This window comes from Bactrocera tryoni, chromosome 4, assembly GCF_016617805.1.
Source record: "Bactrocera tryoni isolate S06 chromosome 4, CSIRO_BtryS06_freeze2, whole genome shotgun sequence".
NCBI lineage: Eukaryota > Metazoa > Arthropoda > Insecta > Diptera > Tephritidae > Bactrocera > Bactrocera tryoni.
In genome coordinates, this window is record NC_052502.1 from 18,898,322 (window position 1) to 18,924,833 (window position 26,512).

A 26,512-nucleotide genomic window follows, 5' to 3' on the forward strand; every position below is an offset into this window, starting at 1 on the left:
GGAAAGCACGAATGACCTAAAAACGCGAAAAGATTCTTAAAACAAATTGTAGAAACTTGCACGCACAGCTGGAAATATTCTCCAATGATGTTTTCAAAACAAAGCAAAGCGAAAGAAAAAGGCGAAAACAAACAACTGTTGAAAGAGGCAGAAGCAACAAAGTGCCCTTGTGTTTGTAAATACATATATATTATTTGCAATATATCCAGTTTGGTATGACTATGTTGCCTGTTCAATCTGTCGCGTGTTTAAAACATCTAAAAAATAAGAAGCTTGGGCTGAAATTAAAACAGAAAACGGCAGTCAACAAGGAAAACCACATATCTAAGTACAACAATTCGGTTTTATTATTTGTGTCTTCATCGGCGCACTCTAACACGTTAGGAAATGACATATGTAGGTACATGCAACCTAAAAGTTGACGCAGGCAATGATTTTGGTTATGTGTGTGTGTAATGAAAGATTGAGCGACCTGGCAATAAAAGTTTTCTTTAACTTGCTCGCTTCAATAATTTTCGACCAGCTCCGAATCGCATAACTACTACTAAGCGCAAAGTTATATCAATGAGATGAGATGAAATGAGATGGAATGAATAACTGATAATTCATTTAAGAACACTGATCGAATTTTAATCCAGCTCAGCAATCATTAATTGAAAGCAACATCCTTCTACGACATGACCAACTTTATGACTGTCACTAAGTGGTACTTAGTGTCATAATGCCGCTCGCATAGACACTTTCGTCCCTATTGGCAAAAAACTAAGACAGCCGATATTTACAAGCTTCACTTGAAGCGAATTTTTCACCAGCAAAACTATTCGCCGGAGGATGGAGCCATGTGTAGAAGTTCGCGCAACTGATGACATTCACTTTGGAGTGGCCAGAAAGGGTTCTTTTACATATGGCTCAAGCAACTCACGACTTCCTCTGAGTGGCCAAAAAACATCCGTTTGAAGTCGAGTTAAAGTGAGAAGGCGAAGGGTTCCGCCACATAAAAAAACACCGCCAGAAAGAAAGAAGAAACCTTCCTGACCTTCAGTATTGCCTTGACCACACAACGTTGTCATAAATTACTCACTTTCTAGTAATCATCAACTTCAGAAATCGATTTTTCCATGAGTATTTTTGTGTTAAATCGTATGGCGTCTATTCAGATCAACAAACTATCAACGTGGTTTCGGAAAAGAACACAGCACCACCACAGCACCTAGTGTCATAAACGCCTAGATAGTTTGTGGCCTAAATTAAAAATCACGCTATGAGAGAACGATCATAGAAGTGTTAGACATTCCAAAAGATCTCGAACCATCTACCTTCCCGCCAGAAATGAAGAGGCAGAATATGAACTACCAAAGCGATCGGCAATCATTTCGATGTGAGTTTCCCTGCAACAGCTTAACTTCTACATCACGAAACTTCCGCATTCACCAGAGGGAGTTTCCATCTCCTCATATGTAAATGATTGCACGATGTTGACTTCAGACAATGAAATTTAAGGCATTTGTTCAAAAGTATACAACCAACCTTTTGATCTTTCACGCTTCTTCTTAGTAATACTTCCCGCATTCAGAGCGACCATATTCACGAACTGGACGAAAGAAACGGAGTACGGATCTTAATGCTACAGTCGTTGATAATGAATTCCGACTATCAACAACGCTGAGATTTTAGGCGTTACATTTAATAGCCAGCATTGCTGCACTCCGCACATGACCGCGATTATTGCCAAAGTACAGATCCGCCTCAAGTAGTTAGCTGGCAGCGCCTGGAGTAAAAAGGAAAAAGCCTTGTTGGTAACTTTCAAGGTAATCTGCATTCAACAGGAATTTAAAAAACATATGTTAAAAAAGTTTTCATAAAAATGGAAGTATTTGCATACAGACATATAAAATGTAAATATAAATATTTCAAACTGACTTTTGAATGAAAAATACTCTAATTTCCTCAGTTCCAGATATTCGGTTTGATTTCAACCCTTTTTTTCATTTTAATCCTCATTAAGCTCCTTTTGCACTTTCACACAAATTCAAATATTATTTTATTAGTAATACTAAGAAAGAGAAATCAATTAATCACTTGTGCCATGTTGTGCCGATATTTCCCAAGTGACCTTCACTCTCTGTTGAGCAACTCAAGCATTTCTCATTCAATTATTGATTCTCCACAGCGCTTCCTTTCATTTGTCATTGGAAAACCGCAAAATAAAATATTTTTGCCATATCCCACTTGGCAAGCGCTTGCAGCACCAAAGTCTGCATATTTATAACAGGTGATCCAAGTAGAGGTACTTTTTCAATAGCCTGTTTTTTTACAGATGACGACTGAGTCGTGTTAAGCTGTCATGTTATTTTTTCAGTGTTGCTTGGCATTTCACCATGAAAAGACTTACGTCTGAATAAATTTTACGAATCGCTTAACTTTACTACGAAAATTCACGTTCTGTAAAGAATGTGTTTCGCTTAACTTATGGTCAACATAATCGGCCTACTGTGCATACTATTCTCAAAACCAACACCCTTCTTGAGACTCAGCATTCATTTTTGGATAGTATTCGACCGAATGGAACACGTCCATCACGCAGTGAAGAAAATATAGCAGCCGTAGCTGAGAGTGTACACGAAGACCGTGGAGAGTCGATCCGGCATTGTGTGGATCAACTTGGCGCATTTTACGTCGAGATTTTAACTTGAAAGGGTTAAAAATACAATGTGTGCAAGAACTGAAGCCACTCGATTTTTCCAAGCGACAACGCTTCACTCTATAGGCTCTTGAAAAGTTCCAAGAAGATCTGTTGTTTTCGAGCAAAATTTTGTTCAGCGATGAGCCCCATTTCTGGCTCAAGGTGTATGTAAACAAGCAAAATTGGCGAATTCGGGACAAAGAGCAACCTGAAGAGATTCAAGAGCTGCAATTTCATACAAAAAACGCAACGCTTTGGTGTGGTTTATGGGTTGGTGGAGTCATCCATACATATTTAATCAAATATGATACATGTGAGAACGTAACCCTCAATGACGACTGTTATCGCGCCATGATAACTGACTATTTGAAGCCTGTAATTGAAGCTCGTAATCTCGACGACATTTGGTTTCAACAAGATGGCACCACTTCCCACTCATCACATCAATCAATGGATTTATTGAGAGAACACTTTGGTGAGCAGATAATTTCACGTTTTTGGCCGGTCGATTGGCCACCAAGATCGTACCGTTAGACTTTTTCTAAAGAGATGTGTATAGTCTAAAATCTATGCGATCAATTCCGGTTCTATTAGGCTTTGGAGCAAAACATCACGTGTGTCATTTGAATGCTCGAACAAGTCAACGAAAATTGGACTCAACGGTTGGACCAACTGAGACGTAGGCGCGGCCAACATTTGAAAGAGATAAACTTCAGAAAATAAATGCCAAAGAATATTCTTTCGAATGATAATAAACATTCCCTTTTAAATTTGAAGTTTCAATCCTTTTCTTTAAAACAGTAGATAAACTCGAAATAGATCACCCTTTATTTTTATAAGTATGTACATTATTTATAAATGATATTCGCAAATAAATGCACTTCTATTTTATTGTGCTTATGCAAATGTATAAGCGTTTTATTTTCCTTTAATATATTCCACTTCGCTTTCGCTTTCGCATTCAATAAGTCTCTTCATTTCCATTCGCTCAAATATCATTTCGCTGTCACGCGAAAAATCCACAATCTTTTGCAAATTTAAAATCGTTTGGCAGAGAAGATATTTATGGCAACTTCAGCAAAGCGGACTTTTCGCGTGTCACGCACACACATATATTTTTACTGTACCGTTATATGCATACATATGTGTGTGTGTATATTTAAAAATTTCAGCTCGAAATGCTATTTGTAAACACTTTGATGCAAAAACTTTGCGCTTTTTCATCAGCATTGGTGAGCGCATTTACAGCAACGCACACGTGCGCGCGCACACAGACACATTTGAAAAAGTTGAAAAAGTTGCGCTTTTGGTAGATTTTATCTGGCATTGTATTGTTGTTTGTGCTTGCTGGTGTGTATGCATGTAGCTCATGCTCTGTGGCTCGAGCGAATGTAAACAATTTGTTTCTGAATTTAAAGGCTTGCGTTGTTATTGGCTTGGCGGAGGAATTTCAAATATTCGACAATCCGGAAAAATAATTTGGAAATGTATGAAGTTACATTTTTCTCTGACATATACACATTACTCATAATGTGTGGATTAAATTTAATGCGATTGTGTGAAAATTATAATAATTTTGTACACGTGCCAAAGTTGAAAGCAAAATTTGCTAAAATAAAAGAAATTAATCACCAAATTTGTTTTTTAACATAAGCCGTCCCAAAGCAATGATATTTTTGGTGGCAAATGAAAGCATTTTTTTCTAAACATAACCTCATTAGCTCAAAAAGTTTAGTTTTGAATTTTTATAACTATTTATTAAATCTAAAAAAATGAAACTATTTCGTAGGTTAGGTTAGGTTAGATGGCTGATTAAAGATCGCACGTGGACTGCTATATGTAGTGCTTTGTGTGGCCATATAGAAGAAGAACTGATGTGTTCGAAGTTACAAATTTACACAAGCGTTTAATTTCCATTCCCGCCAGCTCGGGATGTCTGAAAGTATGTGCTCCCAAGTGCTTAAGTCTTCACCTCACAAATGCAGCAGAGTCAAGAAGGAAGTGTTGAGTTGATGGCATTTAATAGGATTCCCAGCCTTACTGAGTGGACGCCAATAGAGCGATGGCCCGTTTAAAGCTCTAAAACTAAGGAGAGGCTAGTCTGACTGAAGGCATAGAGATTACTAGATCTCCTGCGATCGATCTTGGGTCAAAAGGCTTTTGCGACAAGGCATGTACCGATGGTGGCCCAGCGCTGATGAAGCTTCCGCGAAACGCAGTTGTCTAGTAGTAAATCACAAGAAGATACGAGAGCACCAACCCGCTTCCATTCTACCGATAACGGTTCTAAGGTACCTTTTCTTGCTAGCTCATCAGCTTTACAGTTTCCTATGATTCCACTGTCTTATCACAAAGGCACTCGATCCTGTTCATAGCGAAGTTAGGCACTCTTGGTCACAGCGGTATAGCCGGTAATAAACTGGCGGATGAGCTAGCCTGCTCCGCAGCCTCCACCAAGATGGTGGGACCAGAACCCTTTATTGGGGTAGGTTCACATACCATAAAGGAGCTACTTCGCAGGGAAGAAGGAGTGGGCAGAGAGGAGCATTGGCGGCAAACGCGTGGTATGAGACATGCCAAGCTGCTAATGGGAGGATACAATCTGAGCAGGTTCAAGTTTATAATAAACCTCCCCAGGAACAAACTCAGGCTACTGGTCGCATGGTATACCGGCCACTGCAAGTTGAATAGGCACCTGTACAACATGGGCCTATCCTCTTGCATTAACTGCCGGTTCTGCGACTTGGAGCCTGAAACCCCGAAGCACCTGCTGATTGACTGCACAGCGGTCTGTAGACACAGGACTAAGGCCCTCGGATCAATGTTTCCGTATAGGGATCGCATAGCCTCACTAGCACCCAGAAGTCTATTGAACTTCATCGATGCGCTGGGGCTAGGTGAGTCTATGTAAGTTTGGAGAGGGCACAATAGACCAAAGATCACGGTGCATTCCTCATATTAATCAATCAATCAATCAATAGGCACTCTTTGATTAGTCTTGAACGCACTGAACTAATGAGTTCAAGGTTAGTATCGCCACTCTGCTATTTGGGTGGATGCCCACTTCTCCGAAGGAGGCTGTACTCCTGCGCAGTAAATTTGTGCTACCTTAATGCTGCCAAAGTTCGGTTTGGCGATTCCATGATCCAATTTATCCGGTATAAAGACAAAGTGAGTGAGGATTTTCGAGTATTTAGACATATATTCTTTTATAAAGCCAGACTCTCTAAGTATGATAGCAACTTTCGCAGCCATACACCTTCCGGTGATGTCCATGGGCAATATTTGCAAGACGGCGTTAAGTGCCATGGTTGGATCGGTGCTTAGTGCACCACACATGCTGATAAGCGCCACTCGTTAGTGGTCAGAGTTGAAGAACGTGGCCTGCCAAATACCCCACAGAAATTTATAAAATTTAAAAAAATCTTTGGTTCGAGTTGAACTTGGACGCAGCGCTAAGGTTTACCAGATAACTCGAAGACTATGTGCTGTCTACTCTTGAACTATCAGGCATTGAAGCTTCCCAGCGAACTTTCAACTAAGATTTAGTAGATTTTTCTAAGATCTCATTTTCCTCAAAACGGAAACTGGTGGATATGAAAACTTCTGAAAGTCATGAAAACTCAGTTCTCTATATACATATATATATAGGTTGTCAAAAGAGTCTTGCGGTATTTTCGCTAGTTGGCGCTGAAAGCGCGTAGTTCTAGTTTTACCTTTTTGGAAAGCTCATTTCACGCGCTAATACATGTTTGATTGATTGTCGTTTCTTTTAAGTCGTTCGTGAGTTATAGCGTCGCAAACATGAAGCAAAATAAAGAGAAAATACGGCATATTTTACAGTACTACTACGATAAAGGCAAAAATGCATCTCAAGCCGCCAATAAAATTTGTGCAGTTTATGGACCCGATACAGTTTCCATTTCCACCGCACAACGATGGTTTCAACATTTTCGTTCCGGTGTAGAGGTGGTCGAAGATGCGCCACGCTCCGGAAGGCCTGTCGTCGAAAATTGCGATAAAATCGCTGAATTGATCGAAAGAGACCGGCATAGTAGCAGCCGTAGTATCGGTCAAGAGCTGGGCATGAGTCATCAAAAATTCATTTCAATTTCAATTTCAATAAAAAAAAAATTCAATAAAAATACCGCAAGACTTTTTTGACAACCCATTACTTCTTCCCTTTTTCTCGAACACTCCTAAGGCCAATACATCAAATGATGTCATCGTCCATGCCTTATAGTGTTTGGTCTTTGTTGGTCGGCAGAGGACATTACTTCTCAATTTCCTACTTAGTCCAAAGTAGCACCTGTTACCAAGAGTGATTCTGCGTTGGATTTCAAGGCTGATATTGTTGTTAGTGTTGATGCTGGTTCTGGCAAGAGATATTTCGTACTGCTCTCGTTCACAACCAGACTCACTGCTCGATAGATAATTCCACACATATAGATTTCAGCTAAATCCAACTCAACATTTTTTGCAAGCCCCAGTTACAAAAAATTTATTAATTCAAAATTTACTCTTAAAAATACTTTTTAAAATAAAAGTTAACAAAAATTTAATCTCATTTAAGTTCCGTTTAAAGCATAAACCTCCTCTTAACTGCCCACCAACTTGGATAATATATTTCAGCAAGTGTTTACTGCTACAAAAGAGGCTGTAGACAATGAGTGACAGGTGTGTTTTGTGGATAAATGACTGTGTCATGTGCTGAGTGACATCTCTCTTGAGCAGCATGAAAACGCCGACCATTACAGCTGCCTCAAAAGCAATCACACTCGTCTGCAGTCAAGCATTTAGTTGCTGGCAGAGTGATGATGATGATGTTGATGGCGCTTTGGTTGGAGACGAAGGTGTTTAAGCAGATACTTTTGTATACACTTTCAATTACATGTGAAACTTTTGCTATGTGTATATTTAACTGTACGTGTGTGTATATCTCACATTAGTGAGAAGAGCACTCGCTGCTATTAACTTTATTAACGACTAATCAAAAGTGCCTTTAATGATATAATCATCGAGGATGTCTGTCCGTATGGAGTAGATAAAAGAAAATGTTGTCTGCTAATGTCATTGACTGGCTTTCTTGATGTATTTTTGCGTTAAATCGATATATATTCGTATTTAATTGATATCTATGGTTTTTCTTAGTAATTAATTACAACAGAAGAATTAATCTCTAAATGTATCTGATTTTGTTTCTGGTATGATTTTTGTTTAAGTTTAAGTGTGTGCAAATTTATGAATATTTTCTTACTTTTTAGCAATATGTGCTGATATGAATGACAATTTCATTCAAAAGAAGCAATCTCTTTGTAATAGTTTAATTTTTGGCTAGTGGGGCGTATGAGTAACTTTACTATTATGCATAATAATTGAGATTAAGTATATATTAAAGATGTTGGACAGCATTTCTCTGCTTATATATTTTTGATGAATATCTTTGTATATTCCAATAAGTGAGTAACTTTAGTTTTGAAGTCACATTGAACAGCTGATAGATGTAATAAGAAAACATTCAATTTTAGTAATGAGTTCGAAGCAATATTACGGCTCTCCGAAGAGAACTAAAATTCGGAAAACATACGAGGTGAAGTAACACATAATTAGTATTGTATTAGATTTAAAAATAATTTGCTTTTTATTTATAATTTAGAAGGAGATAACCAACCCGCCAGGTGTGTATAGTTGGCAGTATCGGTCTGTAAGAAGTTCGTAGTTTGCTGGAGGTCATTTCTTTGTCAGTTAGATGAGAATGCTATAAAATACATAGGAAGTTACATATTCCATATATACCGCTGTGTTAATTGAAATAGCAGTGCTGATGACCTGAATGCTATACATTGATAAATTTTATTATAGAGGCCAATATGAGATAAAAAATGTTTTAGAAGTAGTAAATCTGCGCGCATGTCTCTTGTACAACCTGCCAAATCTGTGACCTAGAAGACGGGGATCGCTTTGAAGCTTAATTTTATATGGGGTTGAGATCCGAGAATTGAGCTGGCCATAGTATCAAATCAATTTTTTCTTGGCTGAGCCAACTTTTAGCCAATTTTCTGGTGTGTCTCCATTGGAAGGGCATATTCCAACTACCAAAGGGCAACATAACGTTCCTTAATATCTCCAGGTACACATTTTGATTCATAATCCCATCGGTCATATAAATTGGGCCCACATCGCTATAAGAAAACACTCCCATATCAAAATTTTAAGGCCACCGTACTTTTCTGTGTCAACCATAAATTTGGAATATACTCCGTGTTTGAGGGTCGACGGACATACCAAGATCATAAAACAAGAGCATTTTGGACTCATCTGTTCAAAGGATATTGCGACGTTTTGACATTTTCCAACCGGACTTTGAAAAGCCTTTAACTAAGTGAAAGCACCTTTCGTAGGCTTCACGCATTCAATTTTTTATTCAACAGTCGTCGTCAAATGGTTACGTTGCTGATCCCCAACTTCAGCTCCGCTATTTTCTCTAGTGAATGCAAAAGGATTGTTTTTGCTGAAGCGCACTATGCGTCGGTCCTCTAAATTTGTAGTTTTGCGTAGGGCACCACATTTTACGGGCTTCTATTCATAATGTATGGCAATGTATATTTAAAATTTTTCCTTTTCAAACTCATTATTCACAAATTTAAAATTTCTATCGACACTTTTCGTTGAAAAATATATGATGTTCGCAAAAATATCAAAAACTACACCAAGTCCTTCAAATATAACAGGTTTTTACTTTTTTCTATTTTCTGTATTCCATTAAAAAAAAAAAATGTGCAAGCGATCAACTAACAAAAAAGAATATGCACAAAACCTGTTCTATATTTTTGCTTCTCTTGCACTGCTATTTCAACGAACACATGTATACATGACATATCTTAAGTGTTTCTAACGTTTTATTATCTTAGGAATTTATCACTTACTAATTTAGCAAAATGTTACTCATACGCCATGGTGCAGAATCCAAAGTGTTACAAAATGCATTGCTGACTATTAGAATACATTATTTAATCCAAAGCACAATATGTATTTTTTTACTTGGCTACTGGAAGTAGATTTTTGTCGTGATCACCGATGATACACTTGCAGCCTAAGTATTATGTTCTATAAATTAGTTTTATTTCTTTGGTAAAAATATTTCTCTTACAAACCCATTTTAACATATTTGCAAGTGCATATAACCCCTTAGCTCTCAAATGTTTAATCAAAACCAACACTTTAACGTTCGATAACTTGTAACATTTTATTATTTATTTATATTTATATATATGTACGTATGTGTGTATATCATAAGATGCAATATAATTCAATTATTTAACTATGATTCAAATTTTCATAAATTTATAAATATATTTAACTCAATATGAACACAATTTATTACGTTAGTTGTGGCAAGGCATGAGATAAATTATATTTACAGAGAAAAGAGTTAAGAAAATTATAAAAAAAAATAAAAAGGTATAACAAAATATAATCAAGAAACAGTATTATTACCGCTGATGCAACATGTTGCCAGAGTATAATAACCTTTATTAAATACTTAATTCAAGTATTAAATATTATAGCCTTAGAAAATAGTTAACTTGCTTAATTAGCTTAGAGCACAATTCAGTTAATTAATTGTAAACAGAACATTCTTGAATATATAAATTTATTGTTGAAATTCTTTAATGTATGCTTTCCATTTGCATAAATTCTTACACATACACATGTAAATACATTGAGATTTTATATTCTTTTTTATACTTTTTTGAAATTTTTTTATATGATTTATTATATATACATACATATGTATATAACCCAATTTCTATGACCCTCCACAATTATATTTAAAAATGTACTTATTATATGCACTTCTATGTTGCTTTTGTATTTGTAGCGCAGCAATTCATAAGAATCAGTTAACATTTGCAGTAACAATTGGAAAGTAAAATTTTTCTGTTTTCTGCTTTTCTTGCACAAATGCGATTTAGCAAACGTTTGCTACCAAGCAGACGCTGTCGGATTTGAGTAAGTCTTCCTATATATATATATATAATATATATATATATGTGATTTGTGTGTCCTCAAGTCTTGCTTAGCTGCTTTTGTTAATGGAAGTTGCAATTGATGGTTTTACGAATTTGTTTAACTATTGCATGCCGACTTTTGGCTTATATATAATGCTTACTTATTTATTTTATATATTTTTGAACCAATATTTTCTGTTTGCTTGAACTATTTTGCAAAAATATTAAGCTTTTCGGCTGCATAAATGCATAAAATGTCTATGAACCACATTCTCTTTCAATAAAATGCATAAATCAACGCTTTGCAAGATGCGTTGCATACTTTTGGGGGCGCAATTGTATAAGCAGAGAACGTATATTTATAGAGAAGGTTCACGATGTCGAGAATTTAGGGATACTTCAACGTTCTCTGGTATAAGTATATATTGCTTAAAGTATTTTTGCTTAATTTTATTAAACAAATAACGCTGCCATATTTTATTTTTTATACCTCACTATGACAAACATGCATTTTCTTATATTATATTCTCATTTTCCATCTTTCCACTTTATTTTCTTGAGTATAACTTCTTTTATTGTTTAAAATTTTTCAGCTTGAATAATTACACACATTACACATACGTTGAACTTCACACATAGCATTTATATAATATGTATATTATATTTCCAATATCTTCAAAAATTCATATTCGAAAACTCTTATCTCTTAATAAATTTCACATATCTAAAGAAAAGTTCTCATAATTTTTTTGGGTCGGCATTAATTACGCAAGAATTGTTGTCCTTCTCGAAACCGTGAACAATTTTAGTAATAAATACCGTTGTAATTACGCAACTTCGAAAAAATTCGTATTCGTTGTAAGAACTTTCGTATTCAGTCGGTAAACTGAATTTTGTGCGTTCGTCGTCACACATACACATACATGTAAACATATATGTATATGCATGTAGGCGTGTGTGAGTGATTTTATTGTATTTTAGTTCCTGATTTTTTATGTATTGACTTTAATGGGTCACATTAGGGTAATGCAAAATATTTTTTATTAATTTTATGTTTAGAAAAATTTTGTAAAAACATTTTATAAGAAATTACCCAAAAATTCCAAAATCATTTAATATTTTAAATAATTAAATATAAAATAAATAAATAAAAATTCCAAAAATAAAAAAAAATTAATTAAATATAAAATTTAAATAAAAATTTCTAAAATAAAAAAAGGTTGCTAATTTTAAAATTAGATAAAATTCCAAGAAAAATTAAATATATAATAAATTTAAATAAAAAAATAAATATTAATTTTTAAATAAAATTTCCTAAAATTATATATAAAATTGAAATAAAAATTCCAAAAATAAAAAGAATTAATTAAATTGAAATTAAAAAAAAAAAATTTTAAATTCCCGAAATAAAAAAATAAATTATATTATATATAAAACTTAAATAAAAATTAAAATAAAAAATTTGTGAAATTTAAAATTAGAAAAAAATACAAAAATAATAAGAATGATTAAAAATAAAATTCAATTAAAAATTTCAAAATTAAAAAAAGTAATGAATTAAAAAATTTAAATTAAAATTTAAAATAACTTGAATATATTTGCTGCTTTTCGTATCTTTTGATTCAAGCTGGTGAAATTTTTATTAAATATACATATACTATAGGTATTTTTTAATATAATTAATTTTGATATAAAAAATTCGTATTAATTAAAAAAAATATGTAATATACAAGTATTAAGAAAATTTCTTTTAAGAAGTTATATCCCCTTGCAATTCAGAGAAGACGCATTTTTCGAAAACTGTTTTTTATTAATTTTGTAACACGTATTTTATTTAATAAATAAATAAAAAATAATGTGCATTTAAAATTTAAAAAATTTTGAATTTGCTGATCTTCAGGAGGACCTCTGAGAAAGGTTTTCTGGCACTGAGGAACATTTCACTGCTTAAAATTATCTCACAAATCATACACTCAAAAATCATAAACAATTATTTTTACAATAAAAGAATACAGATAATGAACGGCTTTTGAAAAACGCCGTTTTGTTTTTGTGAAAAACTATTATCAGAAATCTTATTCCTCGATCACTACCAAACAAATATACATATGTACATATGTAAGCACGTAGTGTGAAAATATAAAATCGATCGATCTAGCCATTGCAGAGACGTTTTACTCACTGCCGCTGGAAAGAATTTTCGAGAAAAACGAATGCAAGGTTTTGGGAGTCGATTAAGCCACCTAAGTTTAAAAGTTTTGCGCATATGTATGTATATCGCAAATTATTTAATATAAGAACTACAAAGTGATAAAAATCATTTTTTTGAAATTCACAAGTGGCTATAACCTCTTATTAAAGCACAAAAAAATTTAATTTTTCAGTCGATATTGTCATAATATTTCAATAAATAACTCTTCAAAATAATACTCAAATTATTTTCCGCCCTAAATACCAACACAACAAATAATCTAAGGTAATTCAAGGTTAAAAATAAGAAAAAGTAAGGAAGTAAGCTAAAAAAATGTTTATTATATTTCATCAAATACGAAAATAATTTAATTTGACTCGGCATTTAGCTTAAGTGTTTAATTTTCGGTGACTTTTTTTATTTTACGGTGTACGGTGAAATATGTTTTCGAATTGACTTTGACTCGTTGCGTTTTTTCGCTTTGTATGTACATATATGTAACTACATTTTTAATTTAAAGACGCCTAATTTTTAAACCACACACATTTATTATATACCATATACACATCGACATTTAGATTTTCCTTGTAACAACTTTTAAATTTCTCTTACTACCAGCTATAACGAGTTTGATATGTTCATGCAGTATTTTATTCGAATAAAAATTCAAATACTCGTACATCAATATAATTTTCCTCAAATATGCGACGCAGAAATTTTTATAAATTTTGTATTCCATTATAACTTGACATGCTTAACAGTCTTTATATTTGTAGTCATATATTTCTATTTAATTGTCAATATTATGTATATATGTATATATTTTTTTTTGCTTTGGCTTCTTTTAATTCAGCAAAATTATATGCTACAGCCATAATATGGTATGTACGTGCCAAATTTACTAATTTGAAATTCCAGCAATTAAGTAATAAAATAATAATTTTCTAAAATATTAATAAAGTCAGTTAAATTTTAGTCTGAAAAGTGAAAAATTCAATGCATTTAACTGCGAAGTTTGTTTTTAGTGCACCCAGGCTGTGAAAACATACACTACTCTCGTAAAATTTTCTGCTCGCAACATGTTGATACAAGCAACAGCAACATTAGAAATTAAAAAAAATATTTTTTTTTCTATTTTTCAAGCATTCTCAACAATTTTCCGCACGCTTTCGCAAAAATTTGTATTCGCAACACGTGTACCAATGCCTCAGCAACACACCAACTGTTTCTAAACATACATATATTTTTCCCACTTTAAATATACATTTATTGTAATGCAACAGTTAGAGAACATTGCTGCTGCAAAACATGGTAAATTTTACCTCAACATTCATTACGTTGTGTTCATAGCAACAATTACAGAATGTTTTATATACTTATGCATATGAATTGATGTTTATAGCATTATTAGCAACATTTTTTCGCGCTCTCATAGCACTCCTGCCTCATTTGATGTATAAAGAACTAGCCAACATTTAGATACCAAACGTATTTAGCAACATTTATTTTGTTTCAACATGTGCCTAGTAACATTTTTCATGCAAAATGTTGACAACATTTTATTATATTTTTCTGCATATCATTTTGCTTTCTCATATATGTATGTATACTTAACTATAATATTATGTTTGGATTAGTTTTATAGCAACATTTGTATCTTTCGTCGTAGCAGATCTTTGTGCTCTCATAGCAAACTGGCCTCCTTTCATGCATACATTAATAATTAGCCAACATTTAGACACCAAACATGTTCAGCAACATTTATGTCATGCAACATTTTCCTACCAACATGTTTTTTGCAACATTTCGACAACATTATTTTACATATATTTTTATTAGATAGCTAGCAACATTCGTGCAACATTTTCCCAGCAACATGTTGCATGCAACATTTTGACAACATTATTTTACACATTTCTTCGCTTTCTCATAAGCAATATTATATTGTGTGTAGTCTTACAGCAACATTTGAAGCTTTCATTATACAATAGAATACCATTCAGAATCAGTTGAAAGAAAAATTGTTTTGGAAAATTGTCTTCTACGAATTGTACGGCTTTTTAATGCTATTTTATGCATATCGTAATTATGTAAATCTGTTACCATTTAATTTCTTTCGCACAATTTTACCTATCTAGTAAATTTGGTTATCATTTGCTTATTTTAAATATAATGAACACTTTTATTTTGAAATTCGTTTGAACGTCAGCAATCACACTGCGCTTTTAGCTGTCGTTGAGCTTAGCAGTTAATAATAGAGCCGTTATAGGCCGTTATTCCAAGTGAAAAATTATTTTATAATAATTATAAGAAGAGATTTTTAGGCTAACTTAATATTGATCTTAATATTGATTGGTCGGTGAACTGCCCTTTGAATGATAGTGAAGACACGTTTCCTTTGAAAATATTTGAAGGTGTTACTTTAAACAGCATTTTTAAGAACAACTCAACATTCTAATTTTTGTTCCTACCTATATACGCATTGAAGGAAGTGTTTTTAGTAACAATTAAACAAAAAATTCAACATAACCTCACAAAATAACCTCAAAATTATGCGAAAGATAGCAATCATGTTTCACGATGATTTTTTTTCACAGTCGCTACAATTCTTTCCAACCTAAGATTTTAAGAACTAATCACAAAAATGATAAAAACCCAAAAACCTGCTCGTTTGTCGGAATCGCCCATATCAGAACACTATAGCATATACATACATAGCTGTCATGCAAACTGATTGATCATAATCATGTGGTTGTATGAAAAACTTTTTTATTTGACAAGATATCATCAAATTTCGCATAATTCATGCTTTAATACAACGCCATAATATCCGTATATGTGACCTGGTCTACGGAAAGGGGGCTTAGGTGTCAAAAAATCAATTTTCACTTTTTAGCTGATTCGGATGGAAGATGAGTTTTTAACAGCTGTTTCCCAGAAAACTAGTTTTCGCACGTTAGCCCCCTTTTCCCTTTTCGTAGACCAGGTCACATACTGTATTGTTTCGTTCGGACCACTATAGCATATAGCTGCGATACAAACTGATTGGTCGAAATCAAGTCGCTATATGAAAAAGTTTTGTATATGACAAGATATCTTCACGAAATTTGGCATAAACCATGCCTTAAGACAATGCTACAATCTGCTTATATATTGTTCAGATCGGATCAATATAGCGTATAGCTGCCATACAAACTGATCTTTCGAAATCAACTTCTTATAGGAAAACTTTTTTAGTTGAAAAGATATCTACACAAAATTTGGCACATATAATTTTCTAAGACAGCATTACAATTTCTGTATATATTGTGCAGATCGGACTACTATAGCATATAGCTACCATACAAACAGGTCGTTCGAAATAAAGTCGTTATATGGAAAACTTTCTTAGTCGGCAAGATATCTTCACGAAAATTGGCCTAGAATATTATTCAAAACAACACTACAATCTCCTTACATATTTTTCAGATCAGACTACTATAGCATATAGCTGCCATACAAACTGACTTAAAAAATGTCATAAAATTTAGCATTTTTTATTAAAATAATATATTATACTTCTATGTGTAAGTGTTTATACCATCTTTTCTAAACAAACCAAAAAATAATGAAATCAAACTAAAAACAAAGAATATTTATATAATGTATTACCAAATATAATGGATTTATTTTATTCGTTTAAGTTTTGTGTTTGACAAAAAGTAACCACACAGCATTATTATCATTATTATTCATTTAAATTAAATTTCAGTTATATTATCAATTATCATAACGCAATTAATTAGTAACTAGTTTGTCTACGAACGGCATAACGATGATTATGCGTTTCACGTACGTAAATATTTATTTATTTATTTAAAGAATGCCGCTTGGTTCAACTAAAAATAAAGGTAGGCATATAATATGTATGCATGTATGTATGCGTGTATGTTTGTATGTATGTATAGCAATTCATATTAAATTTTCTTAGTTGCAAATTTAACGATTTCCTTTAACTACACAGAAAGAAAAATTATATATATTAAAGATATAGCATTAAATATTTAAATATATAAAAAAGAAACGTAAGCAAGTGAGAAACTTAAATGGTACAAAGCAAACGAATAATGCAAAAAATAAAAAGATACATAATAGAGTTAAACGAGTAGAACGCAATTTTTTGCAGTGTAGAAAACATACGACAGCCAACGGCGGCGACACCAACAATTTGAAGCCCTAACAGCCAATATAACTATACACTTTTATATTAACTAATTCACTAAGACTTATTTAAGATCAGCAGCAGCAGCGGCGGCGGCAGCGGCAGCGACAGCGCGAAATGGTTTAGTCTATGATGCCATTTCAACTAAATTTTATTTATTTATATAAAAAACTAGTAAGTTGAGGCATTACTAAATATTATATATATGTATATACCCTCAATTTCCCTTTCCCTTTCGATTTCTGGATTTCTTCATTTCGGGGCAACGCATAATTTTTTATTCTAGCAAATTAAATGTAGGCATTTCAATATGGTTTCATATAAAAAATAAAAGGTTTCACAAAAATAAACCAACTTAGCGCTAAATACTTGTAATTGTAAAAACTGTAAATATAAGCGAGTAAATAAACTAAATAAATTATTTAAGCGAATTAGCTGGATGTTGTGTGAGGAGGTTTGAATTAAGTTTTTTCAGCGACGAAGGTTTGCCGACTTTGGGAGCAAACTAAATTTTCGGAATTAAGTAGTACGGATTTAAAAAAAAAAAATGCAAATAGACCAGAAAAAAACATGATATCATGAAACCCATTGGAAAAGTCAGATAAAAATTACAAAATTTAAAAATAAAAGAATTATTACAGGCGATCTCACGACGGGCAGAGCAAATGTAGTGAAAATTTTCGAATTTCCGTTACAACGACAATGAGGTATACGTAACCGGAACGGTCGCGGATTTTTTAATCGGTCAAGTACCGTCGGCACGCTACAACAACAACACAATTTTCGATTTAAAATTGGCGACTTTTCTGTTATTAAGTCCAAAAAAAAGTTGAAAAAATATATATTTCAAATACAAAAATTTACAGATTGTTTGGGTCACCAAATTTTGTAAAGAAACTTTTTTTGCCAGAAAAAAAATTTTTTTAAATATTATTTTAATTTAATTTTGTTTCTTCACTTAATGAAAACAGCGCACACTCTATTATGAAAAGTGCACACATTATCCTCACTTATGATTTCTACATTTTAAGATGACTAAATTTTATTATTTGCAATTTCACATATGTAAATTTTGAGGTTATGGAGAAAAATTGTACATACAAAAGTTGTAGATCTTTGCTTTAGCTACAACTTTGCCATATAATAGTTTTACTCTAAAACTCGTAGTTAAATACATTATTACGGTGACCAGATTTCGTTAATTGAACTTTTTCGAAAAAATTTTGAGGTTATGAGAAAAAGTTGTACGTACAAAAGCTACAACTTTGCCATATAAAAACCTTTCCCTAAGGCTCGTAGTTATATTTTAAAGTGAACAGATTTCGCTATTTGCAATTTTCACAAAAATTTTGAGGTTATGCGAAAAAGGTTTACATTCAAAGGTTGTAGATATTTTGATTACGTACAACTTTGCCATACAACTTTTTACTATAGCATTCGTAGTTTTGCCGAAAAGTCGAGGAAATCCGTTTTTGAAACTTAAAAATTAAATTTTGAGGTTATGCGAAAAAAGTTTGCATACAAAAGTTGTAAATCTTTGCTTTAGCTACAACTTTGCCGTACAATAATTTTTCTTTAAGACTCTTACATTATATTTTAACGGTGACTCGATTTCATTATTTGAATGTTTTACATAAAATTTGAGGTTATGGAGAAAAGTTTAACATGCAAAAGCTGTAGATCTTTTCATTACATACAACTTTGCCATACAACTTTTTTCTATAGCATACGTAGTTTTGCTGAAAAATGGAGGAAATCCGTTTTTGAAACTTAAAAAACCATCCGGGACCTTAACCTTATGAGCTCATATTGTCCATAATTTTTTTTTTTGTTTTCATTTTTGTTATTTTATCTGACTTTTACAATGGAATTCAAACTACAATTGATTTTTTCGCTTTTTAAACGCTCAAAGGCATTTTCAAAGGCTTTTGCACTGGCCTAATATAACTAGAAAATTTCTAAAAATACTAAAAAAAAGCGTATAAAAAATTTAAAAAAAAAAATAGAATAATTTTACAACATTTAAGCTTTAATTTCATTTTACCTAATATTAAATTTGTTTTGACATAATTATACGGCAACATACAGAGAAAGTCTTGTGCAATGCTAGCATGCCAACCACCATTGAACTAATTCAATATAAACTTAGCAATTTTCGGCTACTAGCGCGCCTTACTACGCAGCTAGCGCTTTTATTTAGTTTAAAAATTAATTAGCTGTAAAGTTGTAACACTAAACTAAATTGAACAGTTATGCGCATGCGCGTATTGCGCAATGAGGCAAAAGGCATAAGCAGCAGCGGTGTGTGTATGTGTGTGTGTGCGCATAATTCACAACAATTCATAAGACATATGTATACATATATAAGTTACTTGATATATATATATATGTATGTATACATATTTTGATCACTTTTAAGATTCACTTTAACCAGCAGCTTTAATATTAAGAGTAACAAAGAGCAAAAACAGACATTGCGCACCGCCACACGCCGCTTGCAACACCCACACCGACCGCAACTGCGTGTTGCCTGCTTGTAAGCGGTTTTCAGAGGCAAACAGCTGATTGCTGATTAGGGGCCACAGACCGCTTACAAAGCATCAACGCAATACTACATGCAGCAAAGAAATCGATTAAAGAAATTTCTGGCATTTCTACGCGCCCGATTGGCCTTTAGCTAACAAATAATACCCTGATCTAAGCTTAAATTGTTGGCGGTAGCCGCCTTCGTCGCCACATGCATGTGATGGTGGTGATGGTGATGATGGTGATGTGCATGATGGTGCACGCCGTTCATGTGATGCTGGTGGAGCTGCTGCTGTTGTTGTTGTTGTTGCTGCTGTTGCTGATGATGACTGCTGCCCAGCAGTAGTGCCGTTGTGGTGGTGGCGGCAGTGCTGCCATTGCTGCTGCCATTCACAATGGCGGTGGCGGTCACGGTGGCAGTGTTGGTGGCATTAGCATTGCTGTTGGCCATTTTGCTGCTACAACACTTGGTGGCCGCTGTGCCATTATTGTTGCTAATGCTTGACGTTTTGTTGTACCTGCCGGCGGCGTCCGTTGAGTGCCTGCAACCATTGCTGCTGGTGCCAATCGACGACGACGCCGCCTTGCTGCCGCCACCACCGATGCAGAGTACACAAGTCGTTTTATAGCTTGTCGCGGCGGCGCTGCCAACGCCGATGCCACCGCTGCCGCTGCGATTGTGTGCTATATGCGTCGTGACTTGTGTGACCGTCGCTGGCTCGGAGGCGCGGCGCCCGTTGCTGAGGCTGCCACTGCCAGCTGTGCCATTGTGTTGTTCGCCGCCATACTTGCGTGTCGTATCGAATTTCTTGGCAATACCGTTAGTGATTGGCGACTTCTTGTTGCTGCTGTTGCTGTTGCTGCCAGCGCTAACGCCGTTCATTTGTGTTGTCGTGTTTGTTATTGTTGCATGTAATGTTTGCTGATTTGTTGCTTGTGCCTCTTTCAAATGTGTTGTGGCGTGCTTTTCAAAGGCTGTGGGGCTGGTGTTGCCGCCTTCTAATTGAAACTTCTTCACCAATGCCTTGACCGAGGTCGGTGAGGCTTCGGTGTTTGGGGTTTTGCGTATAACTTTCGGTGTTGTGGGTGCGTCGGGGAAGAGGCAGTGCGTTGTTGTTGTTATATACTTTTCGTGATTCGCATTGTTGTTGCTGTGATTGCTACTGTTAGTATGCATGCTGCTGTTGTTGCTGCTGCTGTTGTTGCTGTGATTACTGTGATTGTGATTGTAGCCGCTGGGTAGCGTAAATGTGGCAACCACATTAGCAGTGGCAACACCCGTTGCCGTCGTCGTATCACCCATTTCGCTGCCAGCAATCACAATGGTCGTGGTCGCTGTAGCCGTCAGTGGCTTCTTCACAACGCTGCCAACACTGGCTGTTGACGGCGCTATTTTCTTCGTAGCCAGATAGGTGTTCTCCTTGTTGGAGTCTGAGGATGAATGGCGGCGCGCAAGCACCTGCAATTGTTGTTGCCTTTGCAGTTGCTGCTGTTGTTGTTGTTGCTGGCGATGGCCACCGTTGTATTGTAGCGGTATGGTGGTGGCACGCACAGCCGGCACCGTCACCACGGCGGTTGTGCGCTGCGTTGTCGCTGTTGTTGTTGTTGTTGCGCTCGCTTTAACGCCGTTCGTGTAACGCGCAGCGCTGCCAGCGCCATTCGTATACGTAGTGTGTGTGCCGTTATGACGTGCAGTATTGTTGCTGTAACTACTGTTGCTGGCGCTGCGTCCATTATAGTTGCTGTAACCGTTGCTGTTGCTCTTATTGTACGCTGTCTTGCCGTTGGTGATAACCGGCTGTTTGTTGGTTGCGCTCTCCTCCGCCAATTCTTCGGCATCCGATGATTCCATTTTGCTGCCATTTGTACCATTCAATTGTTGTTCTGTGTCAATGCTAATATTGAGCTCGTCCTCATCGCCGTCATCGTGTGACATTTCGTTTTCCAATTCAGCTTCATTCGCTTCTACCTCATCGTCCTCTTCTTCCACCTCGTCGTCGTCTTCATCTTCATCTACATCTACATCTTCTTCATCATCATCATCCTCATCGTCTGCAGCTGCGGCTGAGTCGACTGTCGTTGATTTGGTGATATCGGTGAGGATTTGTCTATCGATGGAGCATTCGTCTTTTAACCAAATGTGCTCGAGACATCCTGCAGCGGTCATGCGATCACTGCAAATAATTTTGGATGGAAATTAGTATTGTGTTTATTGAATTTTTATGCGTTTCGGACTTACTTTGGCTTTATTCGCAATGCGCGACGTATAAAATCAATGGCCGCAGCGGACACTCCGCCAAACAGCTTGTCCGGAAATGTCAGCGCACACTGCGAAATGTTGAGGAACGTTTCCTGTTTGGTTTCGCCGCCGAAAGGCGAAAAACCGGACAGTAGCACATAGGCCAGCACGCCCACCGACCAAATGTCCGTCAATAATGAGAGCGGTTCGTATTGCAGCACCTCGGGTGCGACATAATCCGGTGTGCCGACAATCTCACGCACATTGGTGCCCTCGGCAACCACGCGTGAGATGCCAAAATCGCACAGCTTCAAACCGTCTGCAAGTTACAACAACAACAAAAATCATTATTAGTATGAAGGAATAGTAGTTTTTACAGTTATGTACGCACCTTCAATGCGCTCACCAGTGAGCAATATATTCTGCGGCTTCAAGTCCAGATGTGCTATGGAACGTTTGTGCAGATATTGCAATGCCTTAAGTACCTCGCGCATGCAATAGCGCGCATGTGCCTCACTGAGGCATTCCTCATTGTCTAGAAATGTCTGTAGCTCACCACCGGTTGCCCTGCAAGTATACAATTACAATTATTTATGACTAAGATTGAACATATATATGTATATATAGGTGTATACATATGTATGTAGACATTTATATATAAATATTTAGATTTGTTTGTATGTAATTCAACTTACAGTTCCAGCAGCAACGCTGTGTCGGAGCGTGACTCGTGCACGGCATTCAATTTGACAATATTGTCGGCGCCATCGCATAGCATTAGCACAGCGATCTCGTGTTTGATCTCCTTATCTGAGGATTGAGCGCGTCGGCGTCGTTTCAGAAATTTGGCAGCAAAATGTGTACCGGAATTTTTATGTATGGCGCGACGCACAGCAGCGAATTTGCCTCTGTAGAAGAGAGAAAACATAATTGGATAAGTTAAAGAAAATAAATTTATTTAAAATATATTTGTTAAGGGCAGTATAGAGCGCTCTACGAATAACTTATACAATATATGCGCGCCGAAATGTAGGCAATATTATTTCACCGAAACATATTAGCAGGTGGTACGGCAGGCATAAGCTTACCAACACACAAATTTTAGCTTTGAAAATGCTTAGAAGAGAAATGAGCAGTTTTTTTCACGGAGGAACCAGATTTTTGCAACAAATTCTACGAAGAAAGCGTATGAAATAAATTTAGAACTTAGGTAGAGGTCAACAGCATAGAACGTAGGACGCCGATCACACTTCGGCAGAGCTTTCTCTTTAACTGCACCCCCTGCAGTGATGAGTGACAAGCCGAGACTTACCGAGGAAGTAAATGGGGTTAGTTCTCCGTAATAACAGCCCTCGGCCGGTTAAAATCCGGGTCAATTCCGGTAACCTAGAACCGGCTGTGGTGGAATTACTACTCATGATACTAGCCACCTCTTTGCGTGACCTTTTAACCCTGCACATCTGACACTCTTCTCCCTTTGGTCGGACCCCGTCGAAATACCACGTTTCCTGGGCTTACCGTTGGGTGACATCGATGACATATTATCCAATCCTTACAATCCCAACGGGGATTAGGTACCCGTTACAACAACAACAAAAACAACAAAAACATGAGTAACAAATTTTGTTTTGCGGAAAACGGATTTTTGAAGTCACTAGCAGTCATTATTCAGTTTCAGAGGGGGATCTGGAAAATCTCGGCTGGATTTGGAAACTTATTTCTAGCTCTTCAAGGCAAAGTGATATTAAACTTGTAAAATCACGCGTCCTTGCGATGATTGAAAAAAATATGGCATAGACGGCTTTACAAATATATCGACATAGCGCCGAATATGGATTAAATTTTCAAATAAATTTTGCTATCTTTGTAGAGCAGGTATTATTGAAAGATAAATTAATTCGGTTAGTAAATACGTTTCGAAAAATACCTATACAACGACAGTTAACGGAATTTGAAGAGAAATCAGTTTGGAAGACTATAAAAAGTATACCATTAGAGCCTTTCAAATACGATTCTTCAATATGTTATGGATATAATTTCAAACTTTCCTTGAAAGGTAAATGCATTCGTTGAATATCCATAGTCCATGGTCCAAACTGAAGGATTTGTTTGCGATTAAAACTATTTGAAAAAAATTCGCGAAATTTTAAATTTTTTTTGTAAAAATGTCTGCCAAAATCCAATTTTCAGTTTTTTGCCTCGTCCAAGTTAAGGTTTTAACTAAAACACGTATTTTTCACTTTAAATGATCCCGGAAGCAGTTATCCTGCCAACGTGGGCGCATCTTTTTCCGAGGGGTCACCGGAAATGGCGTCCCAATGACAGAGTTTAAAATATTTTTTTTCCAAAAAAATTCAGAATTTCTCTGTTAATAGTGTATGTTTGTAACAATAAAAAACTCTAATCAAATATTTCATTTTTTATATGAAAAAAAAAATTGTTGAAAAAAGGCTGTTTTTTATCCGAGGAAACCCATGTAACCTCTTAAGCGATCTCAATGTTTGCCCAAGAAAATCCTTGTCAGGAATGAAATAAGTGTTCAGGTAAACCTACAAATGTCTCAATAAACATAAGCATTTCAACACACACACAAAGTCACAAGCAGGCTGCCGGACTGGGGGCACGTGACGCGTGACAGAAGTCACCAAACAACAACAGTACAGCCCAGTTTTGGATGTCCACCCATGGGCAGACTTGGTCTAAATGTCAATGTTGCATTTTTAGTGGACTTAGTGGCATTACGCAGCTGCAGAGCACACATACACATGTATATTTTCATGTATGTACATATGTATGTGTGTCTCTCACAAATTGTCGACTTTATTGCAAAGGTGCGCATAAGTGGCGGAAATTGTTCACGTTTTGTCGCCGCGTGGACTTTTATTGCCTGCAACTGTAGTTTCAAAGCTAGCTTGTAATACGTTATAACAATAACAATAAACAAAAACATTTTAGGTATGACGCATAGCAATGAGCAGCACAATTATCACGGTGACGTTGACGGCAAAAAAAAAATCAGAGAAGTACGTAACTAAAATGACGCCAAAACATATGTAAAAATGTACATATGTACATATGTGCGTATAATTTTGAGTATGTGTATGTGTGTGTGACGTATTGGCAAACTGCGAGCAAGAAATGTCAACAATAGTCAATAATAAAAGTCAGCGGAACGGATTTGCTTCCGGCATAGACGAAAAAGCGCAGCAACTGAAGAAAGAATTTACACTGATTTAAGATACCAGAATAATGTCTGGTAAGCGCGATGTGCTCTCCTAAAGAGATTGAGCATTCTTCGTACAGCAGTGGGAAGTTTAATGTCAGTTCGGTTGCGAAAACCATTACAAAGCTTAAGGAGACTAGAAAAGAATATTTATTATTACCATTTCGATTGTATGGTATATTTAAAGCAAAAATAAAATAAAACTCCCGAAAAATTTTAAAATTGTTGAAAACTATTATAAAGCTTAAGGAGATTCAAGAATATACTTAAAATTTTTAATATTACCACTTTTATTAGTAACACTTGGTAAATATATTTCATCCAATAAGAATTTGAGTTAAAACTGAAATAGATCACCAGCCTCTTATTGCATTTAAGCAGCCATTCACACTCATCCAACCAAAGTTATCAGCGAAAAGCATTGAAGATCCTCCCTTTTGCAACTTTTTCTCGAAAACCTAACTAACCTGTAGACAGCTCATTTAATTTTGAGTGTCAAAAATATTTCACACAGAACATGCTTGCATCAGCTCTTAACTTTCTGACTCTGCCATATGAGTATATTTATGCTTTATCCATGAAAGCTGGATATAGAAAGTGTTATAATAGATTAAAATGCTTAATATAAATATTTGCCCAAAATACATTGGGAATCCTCGGAATATGCTATAGCTGGAAATCTAACTTGAGCGTCAATGATTAGCCGAATTATGTACTTAAGGTTTAAATCAATCTATATGTCTATATGCGATATTTAGCACTAAAATTTGTCTAAAGGTTCAATTCAGGGTGATTACAATTTCTTTAAAAATATTTTTGGGAAACTTTGCAAGGATATTTATACGAAAAAAAAAGGTTTTAAGTATATTGGGTATGGAGAAAAAATTTTGGTAAAATTTACATAAATAAAAACAAACAACAAAAAGCCCATATGGCAACGCTAGATCCTTATTTTAAAGATCTAATTGTGGGAAAAGTTGAATATGCGCAAAATTACTTTTGGAAAATGTGCTTTATCAGAAGATAGCACTTCAAATCCACATTTTTTGTAAAAAAAAGTCAGTCCGATTCCTAACGCCATTTCTAATTTTTCATTAGATGTAATAAAGGGTTTTTAATAGAGACGCTACAAAAGTAGACCGATAGGGACAGCAAACGATGCTATATTTTTTCTCGCTCTATTGACATTTCTCTTCGGTAAGGTTTGCCATTTCATCATAGAAAGATATACGATCCAACAACGAGACGAAATTATTAAAATTTACTGCCGAAATTCGCAGTCAGAGTCACAGTACAAAATGTTCCCGTGCCAGTGAGACAAGGATTGGACTGAGCAACAATTTGAAAATGATCTTGATTTTCATCGAAAAATCATCTTCAGCGATGAGGCTCATTTCTGGCTGCATGGCTTTGTCAATAAGCAAAATATGCGTTATT

General features: G+C 35.2%; 1 protein-coding gene across 1 annotated transcript in view; it reads right to left on the minus strand.

Annotated features, from left to right (window-relative positions):
- Positions 1 to 16,667: 16,667 nt before the first annotated feature.
- Positions 16,668 to 26,512, minus strand: part of LOC120775967 (death-associated protein kinase related) — a 203,828-nt gene continuing 193,983 nt past the window's right edge. The window contains exons 3-6 of the mRNA XM_040106383.1: positions 22,548 to 22,760; positions 22,244 to 22,419; positions 21,853 to 22,171; positions 16,668 to 21,787 (exon numbers count right to left, since the gene is read on the minus strand). Of these exons, the coding sequence (XP_039962317.1) occupies positions 19,765 to 21,787; positions 21,853 to 22,171; positions 22,244 to 22,419; positions 22,548 to 22,760 (2,731 nt within the window). The 3' untranslated portion in view covers positions 16,668 to 19,764. The remainder of the gene's footprint in view (positions 21,788 to 21,852; positions 22,172 to 22,243; positions 22,420 to 22,547; positions 22,761 to 26,512) is intronic.